Raw genomic sequence first — 23236 nt, forward strand, 5'->3', positions numbered from 1 at the left:
GACTGTACCTGTAACTCTGCAGGCAGGGGAAGCCCTGGTCCAACTGCTGAGGCTCAGAGCACTTGCTGGGGGCTCCTAACCAGGACACTTTCCAGGGCCACTATTGTGGAGATCAGGTCTCCCAGGGAACTCTGCTTTATGAGCTCTCACTCTCCACCTGAAATTGGAGCCACTTTGTAACTCCACACTCCCCTCTGAAGCCCCCAAGGCCTTCCTCCATGAAGTGGAGCTGGCAGTCATCGCCATCCCAGCACAATCACACACCTCCGAGATGGACTTCACACTCTCCCCTGGCTGATGAGATTAACGGGGAACTCAGTGTGGGATCCAGGCCTCATGAAATCATGCAGAGCAAAACCCAACCCTTAGAATTGTCAGAGGCAGCAGTTTCCAAAACACTGCCCACCTCGGATCACTCACTGTCCAAGTGCTGCACTCTGCAGCTGCACGACACTTTGGGGAAGCAGCAGACCGAAAACCCACAGGGGCACAGGCTCGTCTCTTGACAAATAAAATTTATCTGCTGGCCAAAAGCACACAGTTGAGCAATTCTGATTCCAGCAGTGATCAGGGATACTCTGTGTGCATACACACACACACGCTGCCTAGAGTGATGATGGAAGATGCCCTTTAAGAAAGTGGAGGAATAGCAGTAGGTGACCATGTGTAAGAGACCCTGTGTGCTTAAAATGATGCAGTAAAGAAGTCACTTTGTGATACTCCCAATCACTCAAAAAAACCCAAAAACCAAACCTACTCATTTGTCTAACTACATGTAGAGCCTGTAGCTTAATTAAACTTTGGTTTACTTCTAGGCTCAGTAGCCTGCCTAAAGAAGAGCTACAGATTGAATGCTAACAAAGATCTGCCAGTGTAGAATTTCTGCTCAGAGGCTGCAAAAGGCAGGAAATGAGCGGAGACAGTGAATTCCCTTCAGCAATCAGAGCAGATCACTAATTGCACAGCTCCTCTGGAGCGGCTCAGATTGTCACAGCACAGCACACAAGGAGATCACAAGGATGGGGGGAAAACCTCGTCTTCAGAGCAGCCTGCCACTTGATGTCATACTCCTGCAAGACCTTGGAAGTGAATTAGCATTTAGTCTGGGTCAGGTAATGTGAAAGCTTCTTGAAGGTGTGATGAAATGTTTCAATACTACTGATTTCACACACAGGACACGAACACCATGGAAATAAGGACTTGTCGACATACAGAAGAATATCAGCATTGTATGGAACAACACTCACGTGCTGTGCAATGACCCCAAACAGCATCCATCACAGTCATTGATGCTATGGTGGGATCCAGGACCCTGGTCTTGTGTGGAAAGGGAATGGAGAAGGGCACAAGCCTCAGAGATGCAGCTTCCAGAGATTTCTGTTCCACAGTGGGGGCAGGACAACCACAGTCCCAAAACCTCACTCCCACCTTGTCCAGAAAGTGTAAGACTCCTGTGAGCATTCCTGATATTGCAATACCTATTGTGCACAGTGAGAGATTAAGATGGTGCTATGGGGCACCGGGAGGAGACTCACCTCTGACTCACAGCAGCCTCCAGACAAAATAAAACCCTTAATCCTTTGATAGCAAAATCAATTCATTATCTCTTCAGAGGGGCATCTCTACTGAATCTACAGTCCATCGAGATGGGGTAGTGTGGGTACCCTCTGCTCTTGCCTTACTGCCAACACACCCTAAAAGGCTGGCTAAGTCATCACATCCCTTTCTAAGCTCACCCCATGTTCTGGCCAGACCTGCAAATGGGGCAGGCTGGGGACTGTATTATATTGGTGCTGAGCAACAAATATCATCCGGTAGCCACCATGCAGAAGACTCCCATGCTGTGGTCTATGGGCAGTATTCAAGTGTCAGTTTATGTCTCAACCAGCACCCAAGTGCATAAGTACGAAGGCAAGGCTTCCCGGAGGCTGGGTCCCTTTCTCAACTGCAGGTTATTTGCCGTGTTCACTGAATGTGGCCTCTATTGTAGCGTGGCAAGCACTTTGCCATTTCCCCATCATGGCCCTCATCTTTGTCTGATGTGTAAAGTCTCTTTAGAAACAAATACTGGAAGCTGAACAGATTGTTTTGCCAAGCAAACATTTAAATAATGATGGAAATAAGAATTGTAAACAATTCCATTTATTCATTGAAGACAAAAGATACTGCCCCAAGCCAGCTGGTACCCTAAGGCACTGACTGAGTGCTAAAAGGAAAAATGGTATTTAAATAGCCTTTAAATCTGCTGAAACAACCATTCCCAGCTCAATAACCATATCAGCTATTCATTTTTTCCAGGGGCATCTCAATTCCCCCAGCAAGCCCTGTTACTGGCAAGCTTGCCGCTGAGCTATTTTCCTAAGGGCAGGCACTGGGGGGTCTTTGCTACTAAGAGCAAAGTCTTGCAAGTGTGACTGCACGAGGAGCTGCCACCTCTTACACCTACAGATGCAAGGCCCACATTTTTCTTGCTGGAAAGTGCTTCTGGAGTCTGCAGGATGGGGATTTGCAGTTGAGCGTGTGCACAGCTGCCGAAACATGGGAGGCACGGTCAGCCCTCACAGCCAGCGGCTCAGGGCTCCTCCTGGAAATCTGATTTTCTGCATCACCTGCAAACCTTGTCATGGCCGGCCTCTCCACACAGTGTCCGGGATAGTGGCAGCAGACAACTGGCCCGTGTTTACTCGGAAGAAAGGATGTGCCATTTCTCCCCAAGGAGCCAGCGCTGACCTTTGAGAAGTGGTATGTTGACAGAGCCACATTCAGATTTCCTCTGAATTTTCCCAGGCTTGTTTCAGTTTCAGTCCTGCTCTTAAAGAAGTTGCTTTCAAACCAAACCCTACATCCCAACTGCTGGTGTAACTCCATCCCCACAGTCCCGTGACTATCAGGGATGGCCCTGAAGCCAAGCCCTGCGTCTGAACCTCATGGGTCAAGTATGGAGCCAGGCCCCTGGTCTGGAGGATTTCACAGCAGCTCTCAATGTCTACAGCAGGGCCAGGATGCTGAGGCCCAGCATCCCTCACCAAGGGAATGGGAGCAGGAGACATTTGATCCTTGCAACCCAGACCATCCTGGCCAAGGCCAGCAGAGCCCAGAGCAGAGGAAGGCACACACTTTGACTGCAGAGCCCAGATCCCCTGCTGTCAACACAGCCCAGTAGGAGCAACGCCAGTAAGTAAAATCTTTCCTTTCTCCCCCTTCGCCTTGTGTTTCACTGTGCACTTGCACCACAGCTTGATGCAACAACCCTCTGCCATGCTGTTCCTCCCCACATCCTACCCTATGCAATCCCACCTTCTCCTCCAGCTTTCCAGCCTGTTTCCATACGCACCTTCAGATGCATACGTGTAGCCCAACAGAAACACTCCCTGAGCTCGTCAGAAGCTGGGAATCTTTTTAACGCAAACCTCCCACGCTGCGAGAGGGGCAAGCTGCATCACGCATGGAGCCACATCAACAGCGCTCCTTCCCTTCCCACAGTGCCAGCAGCTACACGCAGGGTGGCACCTATGGAAGACAGCATCACGCATTGCGGAGTGACCCTACTGCTGTGGATGGCTGAGAAGATCAGGCTGAGTCTCTACTCATCCTGCCAAAAAGGCCTGGTGGGTTGAGGGGTAGGAGTTAGCATTGGCAAATGCAGGAGCACGCTTGCCCCATTGTGTTCTTGCCTATACTCTTCACCACTGATAAATTTAGCGCATGATTGAGCTTGTCCATTCACCACTCCTGCAGAGCTAAAAGCACGAACGTTACAACACGAAATATCATAGGTCCTACAAAAACAGTCATTAGTGAGTTAGACTGCACTGGACCACCAGATTTAGGACTGTAAGTCACCACTTGGGCAATTAACCCAAATTAACAGATGGAGTGAACATACACAGTTCCATCAGAATCACATCAGGCACCTATACTGCAAGCACCCTGTGCCAATTCCCCCTTTGCTCTGCCCCAGAAAGCCTGCACCCCAAAGCCACCAGGTCCCATTTCGAATCACAGTGACCCGGTGAAATACAGGGTGCTCAGGCACATGGCACAGTTACAACCACTGAACTGGAAGTGAGCATGGATGTTACAATATTTGTTACCCCAAGCTGTATCAGAGAAAGGGATGTTTGTACAGAAGAGCACGTAACAGAAGAATGATCAATAGCAGCAATGTTCAGATGAACTCCAATCTGAATAAGAGAAGCAGACATACAGACTACAATTACTGGTTTTTATAGTACCATTTTTATTTAATGTCCTCTTCAATGCTCAGTTACTCCATTACAGCACTATAAACAATCAGGATGACCCTAGCAATAACAAAATGAAGCTCTTGATGTTTTATCATCAGCCTGGAAACAACTTATATCTCTTTCCGCTCCCTAATAAAATTCTTGATATTCTTTTTTTTTTTTAATGTTCTAATTGGCTGCGAGTGAGTTCCTCTTTCTGTACCACTTTGAAGAAAACCTGCTTAGATCAGCAGACCACATCAGGCAGATAATTTTTTGCTAACTGATACACAAAGTGAACACTTGAACAGAGCCTTGTTTATTTGCCTTTTCAAAATTGTGACATTTCAGATGTCTCCTTGCAGCCAAAACATCTGTGTGGGTCATTGTGCAGAGAGACAGCGATCTGCCTACCTAACATTCCTGCCATGGCTCTGGCAGGGACGTCGTTAGCCTCTCACACAGCCAGAAATACAACGTGGGATTATGGCACGCCTCTAAAGCCAGCTGTTGTGTTTTGCCTTGGAGAAAGCTGCATTTTGCTATTGTGAGAAAGGATCTTCTGCACATGGAGACCCAGCCATCCTCACGGGTGCAATGGAGAGGCCAGTATCTGAATGTAAGGTTTGGTCCCTCTGCTGAGGCTCTTGTCCTGTTCATACTCTTGACTCCAGGCACCAAATAACATCGGCATGAAATCAGACCAGAACAGTTGGAGTTGCTGGATAAAATGCAGAAGATGAGCCACTGGTGATTCAAGCTAAGACACCGGGCACTGAAGCTTGGTCACATTTTCCCTGCTCACTTTGACAGGGGCAGGGTTTCTCAGCAGCAAAGAGCAGCACCCAACTGGGGTCATAATACCTATAAAAAGCCCAAAGTGGCACTGAGCTACTGGAAGGGTGATATGGGGATCGTGGAAAGAACCACACTTTCATACTTGCCAGCTGCAAACTTTGTTGCTGCTTTCCAGCCCAGCATGGTCATTTGGAGGGTGAGCTGGCTGCACCCCCACACTTCTCCACCTTATGCTTTGGGTAATTATGCACATACTCTATTGCAAATTCCCATCCTGCTAACACCCTCCAAAAGCACTTCCAGCAAGAAAAATGTGGGCCTTACATCTGTCTTTTACTGTAGAGCGGAAATGCCCGGAGTTATCCCTGCTATTCCAATAAAACAGTGTCCTTTCTCAGCTCCTTTGGGGACAACAGGAGCATTGCTTAACTACCAGCTCAGGACAGGATTCTGCTACCACCACTAGCAAGTCCATCAGCAATGATGGGAGACCTCAAATGGCACCCAGGGAACATGCCTCAGTGAGCCACCAGCCTGCTGTGAGGGTCAGCACTACCACATCGCTCTCCTAGCGATGGGCACCTCAGGCTCCCCTGTTCTGCATCGCAGGCAAGTGCACTTACAATATTACATTACAAGGTGGCTTTGACCCCATGTGGTGCTCAGGTGCAAATGCCTCCCCAGGGTGAAAGAAAACAGATAATTGGACTTGACAAGCAATTTATCAAAATGCTTTCATCTATGCAGAGATAATGCAATACTTTCAATCCTATTTACTGAAACATTGGCACCCACATGTGTTCTGCTGCCATCATCTGACCCATGCTCAGCAGCAGATGTGACTTGGTTGCACAATTAAATGATGCAGCAACACCCTGATTTAATTTAAGCCCATATTCATAGATCTCTAGCCCTCACTGAAGCAGCACAGGGCTGACACCTGGCTCGTTGCAGTGGGTTCTGTTTCCTGTACTTCTCACACCTTCATGGGGCAAACTCCAGCTCCCAAATCCCATGGTATGTCCAGTCTCACTGCATTATTACTCATCTTGAAAACAGCCTGACTCCCAATTCAAGCATACGCACTGCTGAAATAGCACAGCCAAACACCTTTGGGATTTGAATCCTTGGGACAGAGCAGCCTCTTACTGCCTGAAGTGCCTAAGAGGATTTGCTAGGAAGTGTTTCAAAAAACCCAGTATCTAGTAATGCAAGGGCTCTCAAAACCACTGAGCCACTTCCCACAGAGACAGTCATTTTGGGAAGGGTGGGCTCTTTTTTAAAGAAACATGAAATTGCAGTAGTGAAATTAATTATCTATATTCCTCCCTCCTTGCCCCTGGGCAGCCCCCCAGGTTTCCCCATGAGTCCTATCCAGTGACACTGTCAACACCAAGCATTGTAGCCCTGATTAAGTCATTACAAGTCAGTCTTTGTTCCTCTACTTCCAGTCAAGAGCAAACGAGACACGTGCAGGCTTTGGAAGCCCTGAAGTGCAGCTCTGTTGTGGACACAGTGGGATGAGTGCAGTTGGCAGAGACCTGCAGACTCCAGCTGTTTTGCACGTGAGTGGTGCCCGTGAATCGGCTGAGCATTACTCAATGAGCATTTGCTTGATTTTCTGCTGGAGGTGCCATGTGGTGATAAGCAGGGATGTTATCAAAGCAGACTAATTATGCTAAGGCCACATTACCATGCACGGTATCCGGCCGCAAAACCTAGGTCCAAGCAGTACTAGGTTAGAAGTTCAAGCTTCCATCAAAAATCTGGAAAGCACAGGTCATCCCCTTATACAGAGCAATTTTGCTATTGAGCAAGAATCACTGCACATCAAGCCATAGGTTTCCCAAAATGCAAGGACTTACCGAAGTGCCCTAACCTTCCATTTGCTTTTCCAACTCCCTTTGCAGGCTTCGTTAGAGTTGTAAATACAAGTTGAAATTCAAGACCCAAAGCGCATTTCCCTTGCCTCACCTAGGAGGTGTTCAGGCAGCATCCAAAGCCCAGAAAAAATAATAGTAAGAGGGGAAAAAAAAAAAGTCACCCATCACCTCTGGGAGTCTAAAAGCACCTTATGGCAGCCTGAGCACATAGGGCCTTGCCCCCATCTTACAGCTGGGAAACTGAGGCACAGATCGCCACAGTTATATGCTTACAGAGACACGACAAGATTGTGGAAACCCCAGGTGAAGACCTCAGTTTTAGTAACGTGCACCTCACACTGCAAGAGCTAAAGAGGCTATTGCAGAGGGCTGTCACTGCTCACACAGTGGTGACCCTGACAAAGATCCCTGGGAAGGAAAAGGGTTAAGGAAGGGAATTTTGTTACTTTCTTGTCGTATTTTCTCGTGGGGGGAGAAGCGTTGTGCAAGCAAGAGTTTTCCACTGGCGCTAGGCCCCCTTGCACTTATCAATGGGACCTTTCAGGACTCGCTCCCTGATTGAGACATCATTTCCTGTCCAACACACTAACCCCATTGATAACTCCACGCTTGATGGGAACTTTTCAAACCTACCAGGAAAGGCCAGGAGACCCACATGAAAACAGAACTGGGGCAAAAAGAAAAAGAAGAGAGAAAGAAACAGTTTTGGCCACAATCCGCATGCTGGCAACAAATGTTTGTGATTAGAGATCTGCACATCTTTAGCAGGTACATCAGACACAGGGAAGCCACTGACAGGCTCTTCACAGCAGTGGGACTGGCAGGCCTTGCACTTCAGCCCAGTAAGAAGTGGAGAGGGGCACAAGAGGAAGCTCAGGAACATCCCTCTTTTATCTTCCAGCCACACAACAAACACAGAAACCAGGACTGGCCACAGAAATGGTCCCGCTTCCACTGGAAAAGCCAGGAGGCCATAACCAATACAGCTTGCAAAACAGGCTAGAGAATTCAGATGTCCAAGTACCAGAAATGACACATAAATAGGAGCAATGATGAAACTAGGACTTTTCAAGATATCTCAGATCAGGTACCCAGGGGAGGAACCCTTTTTTTTATCATTTATCATGGCTAAAGGCTCAATGTTATCTCCCAGGATACAGCCCAATCAGCTGCGTACATCCTTAATGCTGGCTGTGAGGACTCACTTGATATTCTAACCACAGCCCAGCTCCAAACACAAGCTCCAGCCCAAAATCAATATTTCCCCCAAATTTCAGGAGTCTGTCAAACCACAGCTTTTGTTTTCACCCCAGGCAATTACAGTTTTGCTGCTTACAAAGACACGATGATACAAAGGTATCAATGGATCTGGATTACTGCTGAACAGGACGTCAGCCAGAAAGCTGTACCTACCCCTGCAGGTGCCTGGGAGACATACCAGAAATGAAGTAGACGATGTCCACACTGAAACTTTGTAATTTGGACTCTTTCCCTTTCCTGGCTTCAGACTTTGGTCAGCAGCTATCCAGCAAGAAAACTTTCTATGAAATTTAAATATACAGGCACAGAATACAGCAAAGGAGCTGTACAAAACAGCCAGGACACCGGCTGGCTGGGTAGATGGTTAGGGGGTGGCTCTGGAAGGTTTCCACTACCATCTCCATTACTGAACTGCTGTGGGAGTGTGCAAAAGCTCTGTTGTGTTCAGTGATTTGGGTAAGTAGTTTCTGGGGGCCCAAAATGTAGCACTCTCTCTGTTCTAAGTGCATCTGAAGTATTTAAAATTAGATCCCCTCGTCAATAGGAACTATTCATGAAAATGTCAGGTTTAAATGTCTTTACAGTGCAAGTTACTCACTGTGAGCATACCACCCACTTATCTTATACCCTACAAGGACAGAGTCTGAAAAGTTTCAAAATCATAATACGTAACAGACCAAACAAGCACAAAGCCTTATTTAAAGGCACTATTAACTTCCCTGGAAATACAACTAGAAGTGAGAGTGGAAATAATATTTCATGTTAGACAATACAGGCTTACCTGCAGGTCAAAGAACTTGCTATACCTCCGGTAGATGATCTGGGAAGTCAGGTCAGACCATGTTACATTGATGATATAGACCTGTTCAGGGAGAAGGAAACACAAGTCAGTGGTCAGTGTGAGCCATGGAGCACAGGATATGTCCAAAGGCTGAGCAGTCAGCATCGGTTAATTCCACATCTCACTGGCTGCTCCCGCTCACAATGAGGAATATAGCCCTGGGTGCAGGACTAGCTTAAGTTAAAGCCATTTCCCTGTTGCAGCCTTTAGCAGAGGTCTCAGGAGAGCACCCAGTGTTCTCCCACTCATCCTCATCACCAGCTTCCACCAAATTTGCTCTCCCTGGAATTAATGCTTTAATTGAGTGATGACACATTTTCTGGTCTGTGACAGCACCCTGCCCTCTACCTCTGCCTGTCTGAAGGTTCCAGGGCCTGTTGCAGACATGGCTGGGAGAGCTATTCCACCCCTGAAGCAACAGCCCATGGTGGGCTGCTGCTCTCCAACCTCATGCTCCAGGTTTTCCTTGTATGTGGAGAGGTGACCATGGCTCTCCCCAGGCAAGACGTGGCTCTAGTTCAACAAGGAAATTCAAAGGGAACTCAGCTCCAGGGTGGTTGTGGGATTACAGTCATGCAACGCAGCTGCTTACGCACACCCATACATGCGCAACAGCTCAACCCCACAGCGCACAGCCCTTGCTGAGTCACATCGTACCACTCAGCACCTTTGGCACCTATCAGACTGATTCGAAGGTGATGTAAAGCAGGTCAGTAAGAGTGACGCTGTTTTCTTACATCAGTGGAAACACCAAAACAAGCCCAAAACAAGCCCAGGATTTCCCTTGTCCAGCCCTAGTCCACCCCCAAAGCAATCATCTTACAGAAACACTGTTTTGCCGGAAGCTGTGATAAAAAATTATTTGCACGTGCATGCACGCACACATATATATAACACTCAAATGTTTTCTTTTGACCCTAGTACCTCCAAAACATTTTTTAAAAAAAGGAAAAAATGAGCCAGATTCTGCTCTCTCATATGCTTGCCTTCAGGCCAAATGCTGGTCCTGTTGCCTTGATGACAGATACACAACAACACTTCAGCAAACACAGGATGGAGGCAGCAAGGGTGACTACTGAAGGTGACTACACAATGCAATGTAAGGGAAATCACAACTAGGTCAGCTCCTGGGTCTTTAAAGTAATTTCCAGGTTTCACATATGGAGTGAGATAAGGATCTGGCAGAGGAAATAGGAAAGCATCCCTCCTCCCTCTGCCATGGATGCAGAAGTGAAGCGCTCTGTCTCCAGCCATGAGGGACAGATAAACACCACCATCTTCTCCATCTCTCCCAGGACACTCACCCATCTTCCAAGGTGCTGATGCACAGTAATTGCTTCTATGTTTTTAACAATAAAAGGTATTGCATGAAAACCCCTGGAGGCATGTTGAAGAACAGGCTTAACAATGCTTTTCCAAGGACTGCTGAGGGATTTTTCCTTTCCTTCCCGGTAGGAGAGAGGTGTCATCTGGTGTCCTGGAAACCATGGAGGCCTGCAGCCTCACTTTCCTCTCTGCTTGTTACAATCATGTTCAGTCCCCAAGGCAGTTTGCTCCCCATCTCCTGCAGCCTGGTTTCATGGTATTTGAGAACTGAACATGCTGAGCACAGGCTGTTAAGGAGATCTGGGGCCTTTCATTGAGTACTAAGGGTAGGACTAAGAGCCTGAATTTGGCTCAGTTATTGCATGAAACCACCCACCAGAGCAGAGACCATCGAAGCTGGCAAGGGAAAGACTGTCCGGGGGTGAGACCACGACTGTCAGAAAACCCAGGTTATTCCTCTGTTGCATCTCACATTTCTCCTGGAAAACCAAGCCACCAAACTCCCTCCTGCAGCACCCATATACACAAGGGTGACACCAGCACTGCCCTGCTTCATGGAGTGGAGATAAGACTGCATAACATGAAGATTTCAGGTCCCCTTTAAAGATCTTACCCATGCAGACAAGCCAGAGGAGTCAGAGCCTGTGAAGGAAGCTGCTGTTGCCGATTTTCAGGCCAGCCACACTACACTGAAGAATACTTTTCCATGTGTTTGTTGTGAGAAAAAAAAAAAGGGTTTGTAGCTCCACTCTGAGACAATTCACAACACAAATATTTCTACTCGTTCTCTTACCCAACAGCTACTTTCAGATGGAAAACCCATTCGATTAAGAACATATAATGACAGATGGGAGCCGACTGGAATCCAAAAGCAACTGCAGATACTGTAATTCTGGGCCTGGGTTCTCATAAAGGGGACAAGACAGGGATAAGAGAAACATATTGTACATGCAAATAAAGATTATATTTTTTCTTTAATTATACATTTTTCCTCCAGAAGCTAGAAACAAAACACATATCTCACTAACATCCAGGCTTTTTGAGTTTCATTGCACTTCAGGTTTCCCCATGCTACTCTTCAGAACCCACAAAAATCATGTGTCCCTGAAATTTTTAACAGCCTGCAAGGCTGCTTGATCAAGATCCTGTCTGGACAGGAGTTAATCCTGCTTTAAGAGTCCAGCATCGTTCAGCGGCACAACAGCTCCATCACAGGAGAGGGGCAGAGCTGGATGCAAAAGGATGTTGTGCGCAAGAGACTGGATGTGTTCAGTGCAGGGAACAGGTATAGGAACAGGACTCCACTGCACAGTGCAGATACAGCCCTGGATCTGAAATCCAGGCTCTGCAGGAACGGAGTTGCCATTGACTTCAGTCAAGCCAGGATTTTGCTGTACATTTAAAACAGCAATTAAATTTTTTTGAGTCTTAGGTCTCTTCAAGCTCAGCAAGTGATGAATCAGGCAGCATGTAGATGCACTGACTTTATTTCATAGGAAGATCACGGCAGGAGCAAGAAAAGCCTTTAATCATAACCCAGAGCTCTGTGAAGCGCGAAACGAACAGGCTCAAAATCTGCTTGGTGGGACGCAGGTGCAAAATCTGAAATGGCTATTGATTTTCTTTGCCTGTTTGTGTAAATCAAATTGCTTCTCGAAAGCCACCATTTAAAATAATGGGGAATAACTGTTTGCTTGAAAAAGATCTGTAAAATGCCAGATTTTGAAAGCAAGGTCTAGAGGTTTCAAAAGCCTTAGATATCACGTTTCTCTCCCTCAGAGATCAGAGTTTGGTGATTATTCGTTTCTGCTGCCTTAGTCGGGCCCATAACCTTTTCATGAGCAGCAAACATTACATCAGCTTACCTCGCCATTTTTTTGCTCAGATCTTAAAATGGGTTGCTGTGAAAGCAATCAACAATATCCCAGGGGAGAATGAGAAAAGCAGTCCTGGGGGAGCCCGAGGTCATGCAAACTCAACGGGACAAGGAGGCAGCAGGAAATATCAGATAAATACGGAGAGCTGTCCCACGCTCGGCAGGCCCAGCATCGCTCTCGTGAGCTGCCCGCAGAGCTGAGGGAGGACTTTCTGCATCCGGCAGCTCCCCAAAACTGAGCCATGCGAGTCACCGCTCCAGCATGCGGCTAGTCCTACCCACGGGAAGTCCCAGGTACTCAGCACACTGTTTCTTGATAAAAGAAGGTAAAACCAAAGCATCTTGTATGTCTTGGAGCAAGCTCTTCCATGCAAGTACAGTATTTTCCTACAGTCCATACACGCACAGAACTTAACTTTGTGACTGCAAATTACAAATTACTACAATTAAGGTAAAAATATCTGCTTTATGTATCTGCCATGTTTATGGAGTCAAAACACAGCTGCTATTCAAATGCTTCACCTTAAAAATCCTTGACAAAAAAATCCTTAACAATAAATAATAATTGAAGTACAAATCCCAAACAACTCACTGCACAATAACTGGGTGCTCCAGTCACTAGGAATGTTCAATTTTTAATTTCACAAATCCAGTCTTTTTTAGTCTACTATGTATTTTAAAATAAATCCTTCTTCAGAGAAATAAGAAGTGGGCCTGTACAAACTGGAGAATATTAATCAGGAACTGAGCTTGATAAGCAGCTCTTAATATTCATGCTGGATGAAAGAAGGTGCAGGATGTCAGGGGGATTTTATCAGCTGCTAATTATTGTTTAATTCTAGCTCTAGGAAACTTCCATTTTACCCACCACAGAGCAGAAAATTTACTGCAAACTGAAGTTATTGCTCTCCCTTTACTGCCTACACCAAGCAATGAGGAGAGGTGACTTCCTACTACAAAAAGCATTCACTCAAATGTCATTGGGCATGACTTTATCATTGAATGTCTTGTTTTCAATGGAAAATATCCAGTTCCAGCTGGCACAAACCCCCGGGGTAAAGAATTCAGGTTATTCTCATGTGACCGATTTTTCAATTGGCTTTTTAGAAGCTAATGTTTTGGTTTCTACAGCCAGATGAGCTGGTGTGGAAGATAAATGCCTGAAATGAGCAGTCTGATGAGACCAAGATAAGAACATCCACAAATACACAAGCTATTGGCAAAGACAGACAAGACTGAAAAGCAGAGACTAGAAATATCCCTGCACACATAAGAGAAGGTGCTGTTAACCTTTAATAAGTAATTACAGTAAATACCACCTATTAAGAAAGTTTTATGAATGCAAAAACCAACGCTATGGTACAATTTGTATGCAGATACCATCATGATAGCCCCTTTTATCCTGGAGAATGTCAGCTTCTTCAAAGTCTCCTATTAAAGTGCTGGATGTTTGTCCTCCAGTGAATCACGACTGAGTTGGAAAAGACACTCTTTTTCCCCGTATTCAGATGCTATCACTGCCTATGAGCTGGAAGCTTTCCACCAGCACAGCTCAGCATGTGAACGCTCCCTGGTCTGCTTCCATGCAAAGCCAGCCCAACTCCCGCAAGGCTTGCAGCAGTTTCAGCTGGTTCAGTTAGCTGGTGGAGTTTACATTAAAACAGCTCAAAAAGCAGCCCTCCACAAAGTCAACATACATCTGTGATCTAAATTACCAGAGTACAGGCACTGCACTGACTTACTGCTTGCGTAACCATTTTAATGCCAAAGATGTTCTGACAAGCACATATCAGTGCTGGCCCAGACCCAGATTTGGAGCGATAGCAGCCGAGAGACAGCACTTTCAGTACCCATGAGGCCACAGCAGCAAAGCTGCTCACCTTCCAGAAGCAGAGTGGTTGATTTTAGGTACCTTCTTCCGCCCTACAAGACACCGGCACCAGTAGCCAGGGTTTCCCTAGTGTCCTCAATTCCTGCCCTATACAAGAGCCAGGGTGGCAGCAGGGAGAGTAAAACGTCCCAGGAATAAGCACGGAGAATGTAAGAGCTCCTCCCACACATATCACCTACGTCTTCACTTGGCTTGGATGGCATTTGACTCTGGATTCAGTGAGAACAGCATGGGATCCTTGCCCAGCTCACCAGCATCCAAAAGTCTCTGAAAAGCACTGTGAAACCTGGGAAATTCCCACAAAGATGAAGTCAGACCCTCAGCCCCAAGCCCATGGTGAGTCCAGCACCGGTGCCTTGCAATGATGTCACCTTTCAGCACAACAGTCTCCAAGGGACCACAACTCAGCTGGGGCAGGGCCAAGGAAGAGCTATTTTAAACCCCAGTCTAGAGCTGTTCTCGCCCCAGGAATTTGAAGACTAAGCTGAGAAACAGAGATGAGGCTCAGAAGAAACATGAAACCCAAGCAGCCCCAAACAGGAAAGCTTCTCACAGGGTGGTTGCTGCCATGGCAGGGTGCCTTAGAGCAGTCCCAAGCACAGGGGCTGGTGCAGGCTGCACGCAGGTGCGGGGTGTCTGGCTTTTTCACGAAGCAGATGTGGTTTCACGGACATCCCTCTACCCAGCTCATGTTTCCATTACCAATGGAGGAAACTGTAACTGAGAAAAAGCCAAAACGACCCACAGGTCTCATGGACAAATGTTGCACATACCTAAGTTTTGGAAGCAAAGCAGAGTTACAGTATGCTGGGATGGAACAAACTGGACAGCCCCAGTATTCGCCAGTTCTCATCTGTGAGCTGCTACCAAACAGGCAATTTAAGCAGGACACAGCATTTCCACTTTGCATCACAATTTGCAAGCTAATTTACAGTCTAATTAAACATAGGGGGGGGGGGGGAGAGAGAAAGAAAAAAAGAAGGGATAGGAGAATTTTCCTTCCTTCCTTCCACGTTTTCTTCTGTGGATCTTGTTTCAGCTCCGAACAGCAATGCAAGAGGATTAATGCTGGATTAATGCTGCTTCTCTTTTCAGCCATATCACATCAAATCTGTTCTGTGTACAAGAAAAACTAATTTCTAGCTCTGAATCCAGTCATACTCTTGAGACTCTAGCACGGTCCTTTCTAGTTTAGAAAACTCCACCACTACTGCATCCTGTATGGGCACAAACCTTCCTCCTGGTGGAGAATTAACCAGGATGAAATCCATTTCTCTTTGCCAAATCCTGGTACTTAAACACAAATGAGAATAGCAAACATCTGCCTCAAGCCAGCCAGCAGACACCCCTGGGAACACAGGAAGAGGAACTCATTTGAGTATGGAGGCACCTTGCTAGATGTTTTTTTGCTGGTTTCCTAGCTTCAGGGGTACAGACCAGACAAGTAACAGGGTTGTGTCTGACTGACAAATCCAGCTCATCGTGTTTACACAGGCAGAGTAAGACAATACTTAGCCTCCCATATTTTTCTCATACATTGATGAAGTTTCAAAGCCCATGGTTCAAATTTCTATTTAGTCTCATCATCACCCCTCAGGTTTTTGGCATTTGTCAAGTTGGGTTTCTAAGCAGGCCTTCCCAGCACCTTCCTGCTAAGAAGATGCTAAGACGTCCCACACAATCAGGGCAATAAGCCAACAGGGGAGAAACCTCCCTGCTGCATTTCTTTCCATGGTCATTTGCATGGCCATGAGAGACATAAAAAGGTAAAAAGCAGAATTTGCACCCATGATTTCCGACAATAACTTGACCAGCAAGCTGCAGAACTGGAACCGCAGGGAGCCCTGCAGCTCTGTTACAAACCACCTCCAAGCCTCTTGCTGAGCTTGTTTTATTACTTCACTTAACTTCATTCTTAGGGGTGTGTGAGCAGAATATGATGTGTATAATTCTCGCAGACATGCAATATCTGTGTTGCATTAGCAGGGTTTGGGTTTTTTTTTAAACTGATATCCTGGGTCACTTCAAAGACCTGTCAAGGGTCCTATCTTATCTCCAACATATCCAATAACTGGAATTTACGGAAAGAAAATAAGAAACAGGACCAGTAAAGACTGGTCACTCCCCTGCTACCACCTCCCAGCTTTGGGAAGCAGAACAGCAGCTTCCCTGCAAGGAAAGAGCACACAAGGGAAGCAGACAACATCCACCCATTAGATTTACATATATGCATGAGGGAGGGAGAGCATCTGTGCAGAGTACAACATGGGCTCATATTTCTGCTTCCAATCTCTTTCTACCCACCTGCATTTACTTTCCACATGTGATGGAACTATTTGTGAAGCAGAATAACCACAGGACTGAGTTTCTGCCATTTAAGAGTTGACAGATGATTAGAAAACACAACATCTAAGCCTACAGAGCATTAGAATAGTAGTGGCAAACGTAAAATGGAAACAAGAACACACAGGCTCTTTGGGAAACCTGGCTCCCCCATGGCCTTCTCAAATACCCTACCTGGATCTGAAAGAGACTATCTATGGTAAGCAAACAAAAATAATTCAGCTACACTTGAAGGTAAAAAATTTTCAGCTTATTGCCTCCTAAATCTTGATGCCGCCTGAATTATAAACTATTTTAACCCAGTGCTTGTGTCTATCTCCCAAGAAGGTGGTTGGTGTTTCGTGAGGACCCCAAAATATGGGAATGTCCTGGTGGAAGAAGAGAAACTCCATTCAAAAAAAGAAAGGGAATTGGGAAAAGCAGCAATCAACAGACAAAACAGACCCCTGAATTTCAAGTCCTTCAAGGAAGTTTCAATGAAGGATTTTGAATACAAAAATTGCATCAATTTTACTAAATTGGTTTTAGAAACTGATTTGTACTTGAAGTTGTTCTGAAAAGAAACATACACCCCTGAAGAGTATGGCTCAATGTAGAAGTCCTCAGTGCCAGTGCTGGATGTGGAAGTGAGGTGAAGGTCCCTCTAGCCAGTCACCTCTCATCTCTTACAGTCATCATGTTTGTCATAGGGTAAAGAATAGACACAAAGGGAAAATGGCACTTTAAAAAAAATATTTTCAAAAATGAAAATAATTTCATTCCCCTGCCCTTATTCTCTACACAGCAGCAGATCTGAAAAATTGACTCAAAACTGGCTTTATCTTGCTTCCACTGAAACTGGTTTTAATAGGAAAATACTGAAGCAGGCTATAAGCTCCTTTAAAATCTCTCCTTAGTTTATAACACATCTTTCTAGCTTCAGCTATAAGAGATCACTCTTCTGTCTGGTCAGTGCTGGCACCATTCAGATGAGGGCAGTGTATGTAAATTAAATACAGCCCTGGTTCAAATGGTGCAACCTGCATCTGGTTTTGACTGCCATTACAGAGTCATCAGACCCATGGAAGTCAATAGCAAGAGTTTCATTCCCTTCATGGCACTAGATCAAACGTCTCATGAAAGTGGGATTGCTAAAATATCAGAAGAATGCTGCCAAATCAGTGAGACTTAAGAGAGAATCAGTTGAATGGATACTGACACAAGAGGAATTGACCTGGGGGATGTTCAAAATAGGATGAGTGGAGCTCTGCTCATATTTAAGGTAAAGGGATTTTTGCCTTCGAGTGCCCTGGGTCCAGGGATACAGGAATAGCTTGGTCAAATGAGAACTAACAAGAACCTGCTTGCTACTGCGTTAAATGCATCAAGATTGATGAGACAGAGAGAGAAAACATGATCTGGAAATCGCTGTTTTCCAGTTAACACCAAATCTCACACATCTTTTCACAGAGTTATTTATGCCCATGAGAGATCTCTCCAAGTACCTTTCTTTCTGCTCTGAGAACAAGGGCCTGTCTACATCGTACTAGCAGGGTTGTACTGATGCGTTTTCCCAACAATGGAGCTCATATACAGTGCTAGAGCATACACAGCTTGTGGCCACGTGAAGACAGAGCACACCATGATATTGCTCACTCTGTTTCACATACAGGCACAGAGCAGATTTGTGCACGCTGTAGGTATGTAGCCTTACTTGCACAAATGACAAAAGCTCTCTGTGCAGTCAGCCTTACAATTGCAAGGAGGCGTTGCTAAAGTCCAACCTCCTTTTCAGCTTCTCATGTTCGGGATTCCTGCTCTGCACCAACGCTTGCATGTAGTTTATATTAGCATGCAAATCTTCCAGCTTTTATTTGTAACCTTACATATGACCCCCAGATGCAGTGTTGGAAAAGCAAAGCAAGGGCCTGGGAACGGGAGCAAAACTCCTCCAGGCCCTTCCAGAACAATGACAAAGCTCTGGGACATTCTTAGTGCAAATAATGGAAATTCTCCTGGGATTTTGCCATAGAATAGTGGAATGATTTTTTTTCTTCTCATTTTGAGTAGAGGGAAACAAAAAGTTCATGTAAACCAACAGACCCTTGGATTCACAAAGCCAGACCTGAGGGGTACAGTACTTTAAGTGTGATCTACAATCCCTGACAAAAAACAGCTCTGAAACACTCTGCTAATTTCTATACAGTTTGTGCAACTACATTTTTCATGCACGACTGAAGGATAAAACTTGAGGTGAAATCAACTAGATCAACCAGTAAAGCATCACAGAACTGCCAGCATAACATGCTGACAGATGAGTATGTGTTTTAATTGCAAAATGCTAGAAGAGTGACTGAAAAATAGACCTATCCTCAAAATGTAAACACCATTCAACAAACATGCAATGCATGTAAATCTTTGATTACACTGCATGACCATATATACATAAGACTGAATGTACTTGTTCTCTACAGGACAATCCTGACAATGTGGAACCAACTCTTGGAAAGAAGGGAACAAACTTCTACAACCCCAGAAAGATGCAATGCTGAAGTCACTGGAAAAATGTCTTTCACTACAGTGATCTTTGTTTTCAGGCTTTGCAGAAATCCATGTTTCGAGTGGGAAGAAGAGTCAAAAAAGAAAATGATTTTGTGTCCTAGTCTCGTGAAGAACACCTGAATTTCACTGTGGAATGCTAAAGAAGAGGCAAACGCAGAGCACCCTCCTCATTTCCTGTGCAGAACAGATTCCCTCCCGTCAGGGCACGGCACTGAATTAAACATAAAATTACCTTCTGCCTGTGGAAGTTCGGGTTTTCAGGAAGATACTCTGCCAAATCCTCACACCTTCAAATCACTGCCTCTTCACTAAATTGAACTCTCTGCCCTTTCCTTCCCTCCTACTCACAGTCATCCTCCTTTTCCCACACTTGGCTTGCTGTCTTCCCACTTGCAGGAACACCGTCTCCCACCCCAGACGCATAGGACTATCACGGACAACGTAAACCCATCCCTCTCCAACTCTGCAATTTGCAGCCTGGGCCACACACAGACACACACACACAACCACCCTCACTGGTTTCCAGACTGCATTTATTCAGCACACCAGGTTGCGGGTACTGCAGATAGGCAAGCATTGCTCTGCCCTGCGGGGATACAGGGATAAGGAAGAGATGCTTTTTCAGCCTGGAGCAATACTGTGTTTTTAGGCATTTCTGCTCAAAATGTCACTCCCCCTTTAAAACCTGTAAATATAAGGGTTCTGTGGTAGGAAAAATATATTTAACTGCTGGGCACAGGGATGGCTGCTGGACAGGACAGTCACACTGTCTCACCTTGTCCCCAGCTGAGGAGTTGGGAGATGAGTCTCCAGACTGTACTGCAGCCAGAAGAGAAAGTCCCCAAGTTGTGCTACTGACCTGCACTGCCCACCAAACCAGCCTGCTTCTTTGCAGACTGTCCATGGGGTATAAAGGAGATGAGCCCCTAAAAGATGTAAAATTTGGGGATGCAGCTATCATCAGTAGTTGTGACCATACTGCCAAAGTTCACAATCACTGAATCAGACCCAACACCTGGCTCGTACCGGCACAAGCCATTGCCTTAACTCCCTGCCGTAAGCCTGGACCCTTTCAGTGTGGGGAAGAAGAATGTCCCCAGGGATTTTCAATCAACCTGGGCTGGGCTTTGTCACTCACACAGCTTTCCCCCTTCGCCCCCCATAACAAACTCCACATCTCCTCTGGAGACATGCGCTGCTGCTTGGTAATGCACTTACTGTCAGAGCTGCCAGGGGTGGCAGTGATGGTGACCACACTAATTCCTTCTCGTTTACCTATCACAACCCAGCCACAAGCCACACATACCCCAGGAGTTACTCATTTTTGGAAGGAGAGTGTGTGGCTGCAAGTCAGCATGTGTCACCTTAGAAATAAGCCTTTTAGGGCCATGCCTGTATTATATGTTTTATCAAAACCAGTAATAAAAGATGAATCAGCAAAATGACTGTATGCATTTACATTTCTGTCAAATTCCGGGTTTACAGTGCCTTGGAACAATAAACAAACCTCTTCCTTTCAATCCCCAAGCCTGAAAATTCTCCCACTCTTAGCCACTTAAATGGAATTATTAATGTTCCGTAGAGAGAAACTCTATTAAATCTGCTTAAGTGACCACCCAAAGCCCAGAAAAATTACAGTAACAGCATGCTTTCAAGAACTAATACAGCTGCACTCGACACATGCAGCATCTGGAGACAGCAGGAATTTTATAGGCAGGATTTGGTGAAAAAGTCCTAGTTTTATGCATCCCAAAGTCAAGATCTCAAACTGGTCAAAGCTACTCATCTCAGATTCTTCTCTAGGTACACGGCTAGGATAGACATACATCTCTGGAGGTACCTCTTCGTCTGCCTGCAGGAGGATCCTATGCTAGACAGGTATCTAATGGCTACAAGGCTGAAGTTAAGGTAGATAAACAGTAAGGAAAGATCTACATGGTGCAGTGATGCCCAGATTGACACTGACTTGTGTCTCCTCCATGATGCAGCACTATCAGTCCATGGTGATCCACAAAGCAGCTTGACTGGGTCAGCCCCATTCACAATGGGCATGTTAGTTCTGGCACAGCATCACTTGGATGAGGCTGCTCTCCTTGATGGGACTTCTGAACACTATACATCTCTGTGACAGCCCTGGACCCAACTGCTAGCGATAGAACACTTCCAAGTGCTAGATCTTTTTAAAAAACAAGGATTTGATTCCAATCCTCATTGAGAGGATTCAAAGTTTTTCACCTGGGTCCCCAGAGCGATTTTAAATTTCAATTTATGAAGTGCTAACACAGGAAAGAGCTGCAGGCACCACTATAATTTACCATGAAGCAGATATTCAAAGATAATAATATGAAACAGCATCCTGACAGCAGGCCAGGCCTGACTGCCAGTGCATCAACGCCCCACGCAGGCACAGCATGGATCAAAGTCAGTTCATGCGTTTCGTGACCCTGGACAGGCAGTAGCTTGTGCTCATAGAGTTTGGGAAGAGGACAGGCATTATTTTTTAAGAGATGCTTCCTCTTTGACTTGGCTCAGCTGCCAACTTCAGAGCAGCACTCTCAACATACACCTGCTTTGCCAACACGCCCCCAGGCACAGGCATATGATGGAGCTGATGGGCTGGACAGTCAGTTTGGCCAAAGGGCACAGAAGCGTTCTGCCACCCTGCAGGTGCCCTGAGAGACAGACAAGCAAGCAACAAATTTTGTCCCACCCAAGGGCAGCAAATGGGACATCCCTGAAGTGAGCTGCAGGATGAATGCATCTCCTGCCAAGCCTTTTGTTAATAACGATCCGACTTTAAAATCCTTTCCCTAAGCATTCACTCTTACAGAACGTATTTGAAGCACAAGACAAAGATGGATGTGCTCAACAACTTCTTGATCCATTTTAGACTTCAAACCTTGCTTGCTGCTCCCAGGCACCAACCCTTACTGCCTCAAATCTTTCCAGCAGGTAACAGGAGCAGTGCAGACACAACAGAGCAACGTGCAGATTCTATAGTACCTAACATGTCCTTGTTTTTTTCCTAGGACCAGGGATCTGCTTACAGGTAAGGATACAACAACGCTGGCTTGGATTAGGGAGATGCAAGGTCTGTCCCCAACAGGCACAGCTTTGGTTGCCAAAGGGAAAGACAAAATAAAAAGCAGCTGAGGGAGAGCCAAGCCCTGCCGCCACTTCCATGCAGCCATCTCTGCTTGAGGGCTAAGCTGGCCAGGGGGCAAGCTGGGCCGAAATCATTCACGCTATGTGTGCTGGGCATAAAGCAGTCGGCTGAATGCCACAAAATGCATGAGGTGTGAATTACAGCATCATAACTCACGCCCTGAAGTGTCTTATTGCAAAACGGCTCAGGGCAAAGCTAGGATTTTTTTTCAGTGTTGTAATTCCCCTGCCTCTTTTCTCTCCCCCGCAACCGCCCTTTGAGTAGAGATACGTCCAAAGAGGATCAAATCTCACCCTCCTGTGAAATGTGAGCAAAACTAGCAGGGCTTGGCCCACTGTGCCTTTTCTTAAGGCTTCAATAACATTAAATTAATACTCTTTAAATATAAACCACTCATTGCCTTGGAACAACACGAAGACAGACATAAAATCACCCAATTCACAGACGGGTGCTATCAGCAGGCTCTGGTAAGAGCCACGGCATCCCGTGTTCTAGCAGAGTGCCTCCCTTTCCATCCGCCTCCGTGCACCACTCTGCGTCAGGAGCAGATGGGCTGCTATGCAAATCAAGGCAAGGTGCAAAGGAAAGTCTCTGGGTTCAAGCCCACAATCTCCATGGGCCCAGTTCTGTTTGCAGCCTGTTGACGTGAGCTGGATCTCCACCGGGAGGTCCCTGGGTAAAAATAAACCCTTGACCACACACCAGTAGATGCAAGACTGTTAAATAAGAGGGGCTGCCCTCAGCAATGCCACTGGGCCACTTGCTTCATGATCTGCTTCAGGTAGAAGGAATGAACATCCTGGACATCCCCTGGGCACAGTGATGGGGCAATTCATTGCTCTGGAGGCCAGTGGGATAGCTTCCAAGGTTAAAAAAAAAAAAAAAAAAAAAAATCTGGGGGAGGGATCTGCTCCCAGGTCAACCAAATCCCACTGGAAACAGCAAGCAGGGAGGAAGTCTCTCGCAAGACACACCAAACCTTGTCTGACACAGCCACCACAGCTAGCTGCTCTCATTGGAGGGAAAAGGCAAAGTCAGACAAAATGAAGGCAGGAGCTCTTCTAGATGAGAAAGCCACAGGCTTG

The 23236-nt window shown here is 46.1% G+C and overlaps 1 protein-coding gene across 3 annotated transcripts in view; it reads right to left on the reverse strand.

Moving 5' to 3' along the window:
- The window catches only part of SH3PXD2A (SH3 and PX domains 2A), a 258575-nt gene that overhangs the window by 204087 nt on the left and 31252 nt on the right, over window positions 1-23236 (reverse strand). For all 3 annotated transcript variants that reach the window (XM_074831206.1, XM_074831207.1, XM_074831205.1), the window contains exon 2: window positions 8949-9029. In XM_074831206.1, coding sequence (XP_074687307.1) covers window positions 8949-9029 — 81 coding nt within the window. The remainder of the gene's footprint in view (window positions 1-8948; window positions 9030-23236) is intronic.

Source organism: Strix aluco, chromosome 7 (assembly GCF_031877795.1).
Source record: "Strix aluco isolate bStrAlu1 chromosome 7, bStrAlu1.hap1, whole genome shotgun sequence".
NCBI classification, from domain to species: domain Eukaryota; kingdom Metazoa; phylum Chordata; class Aves; order Strigiformes; family Strigidae; genus Strix; species Strix aluco.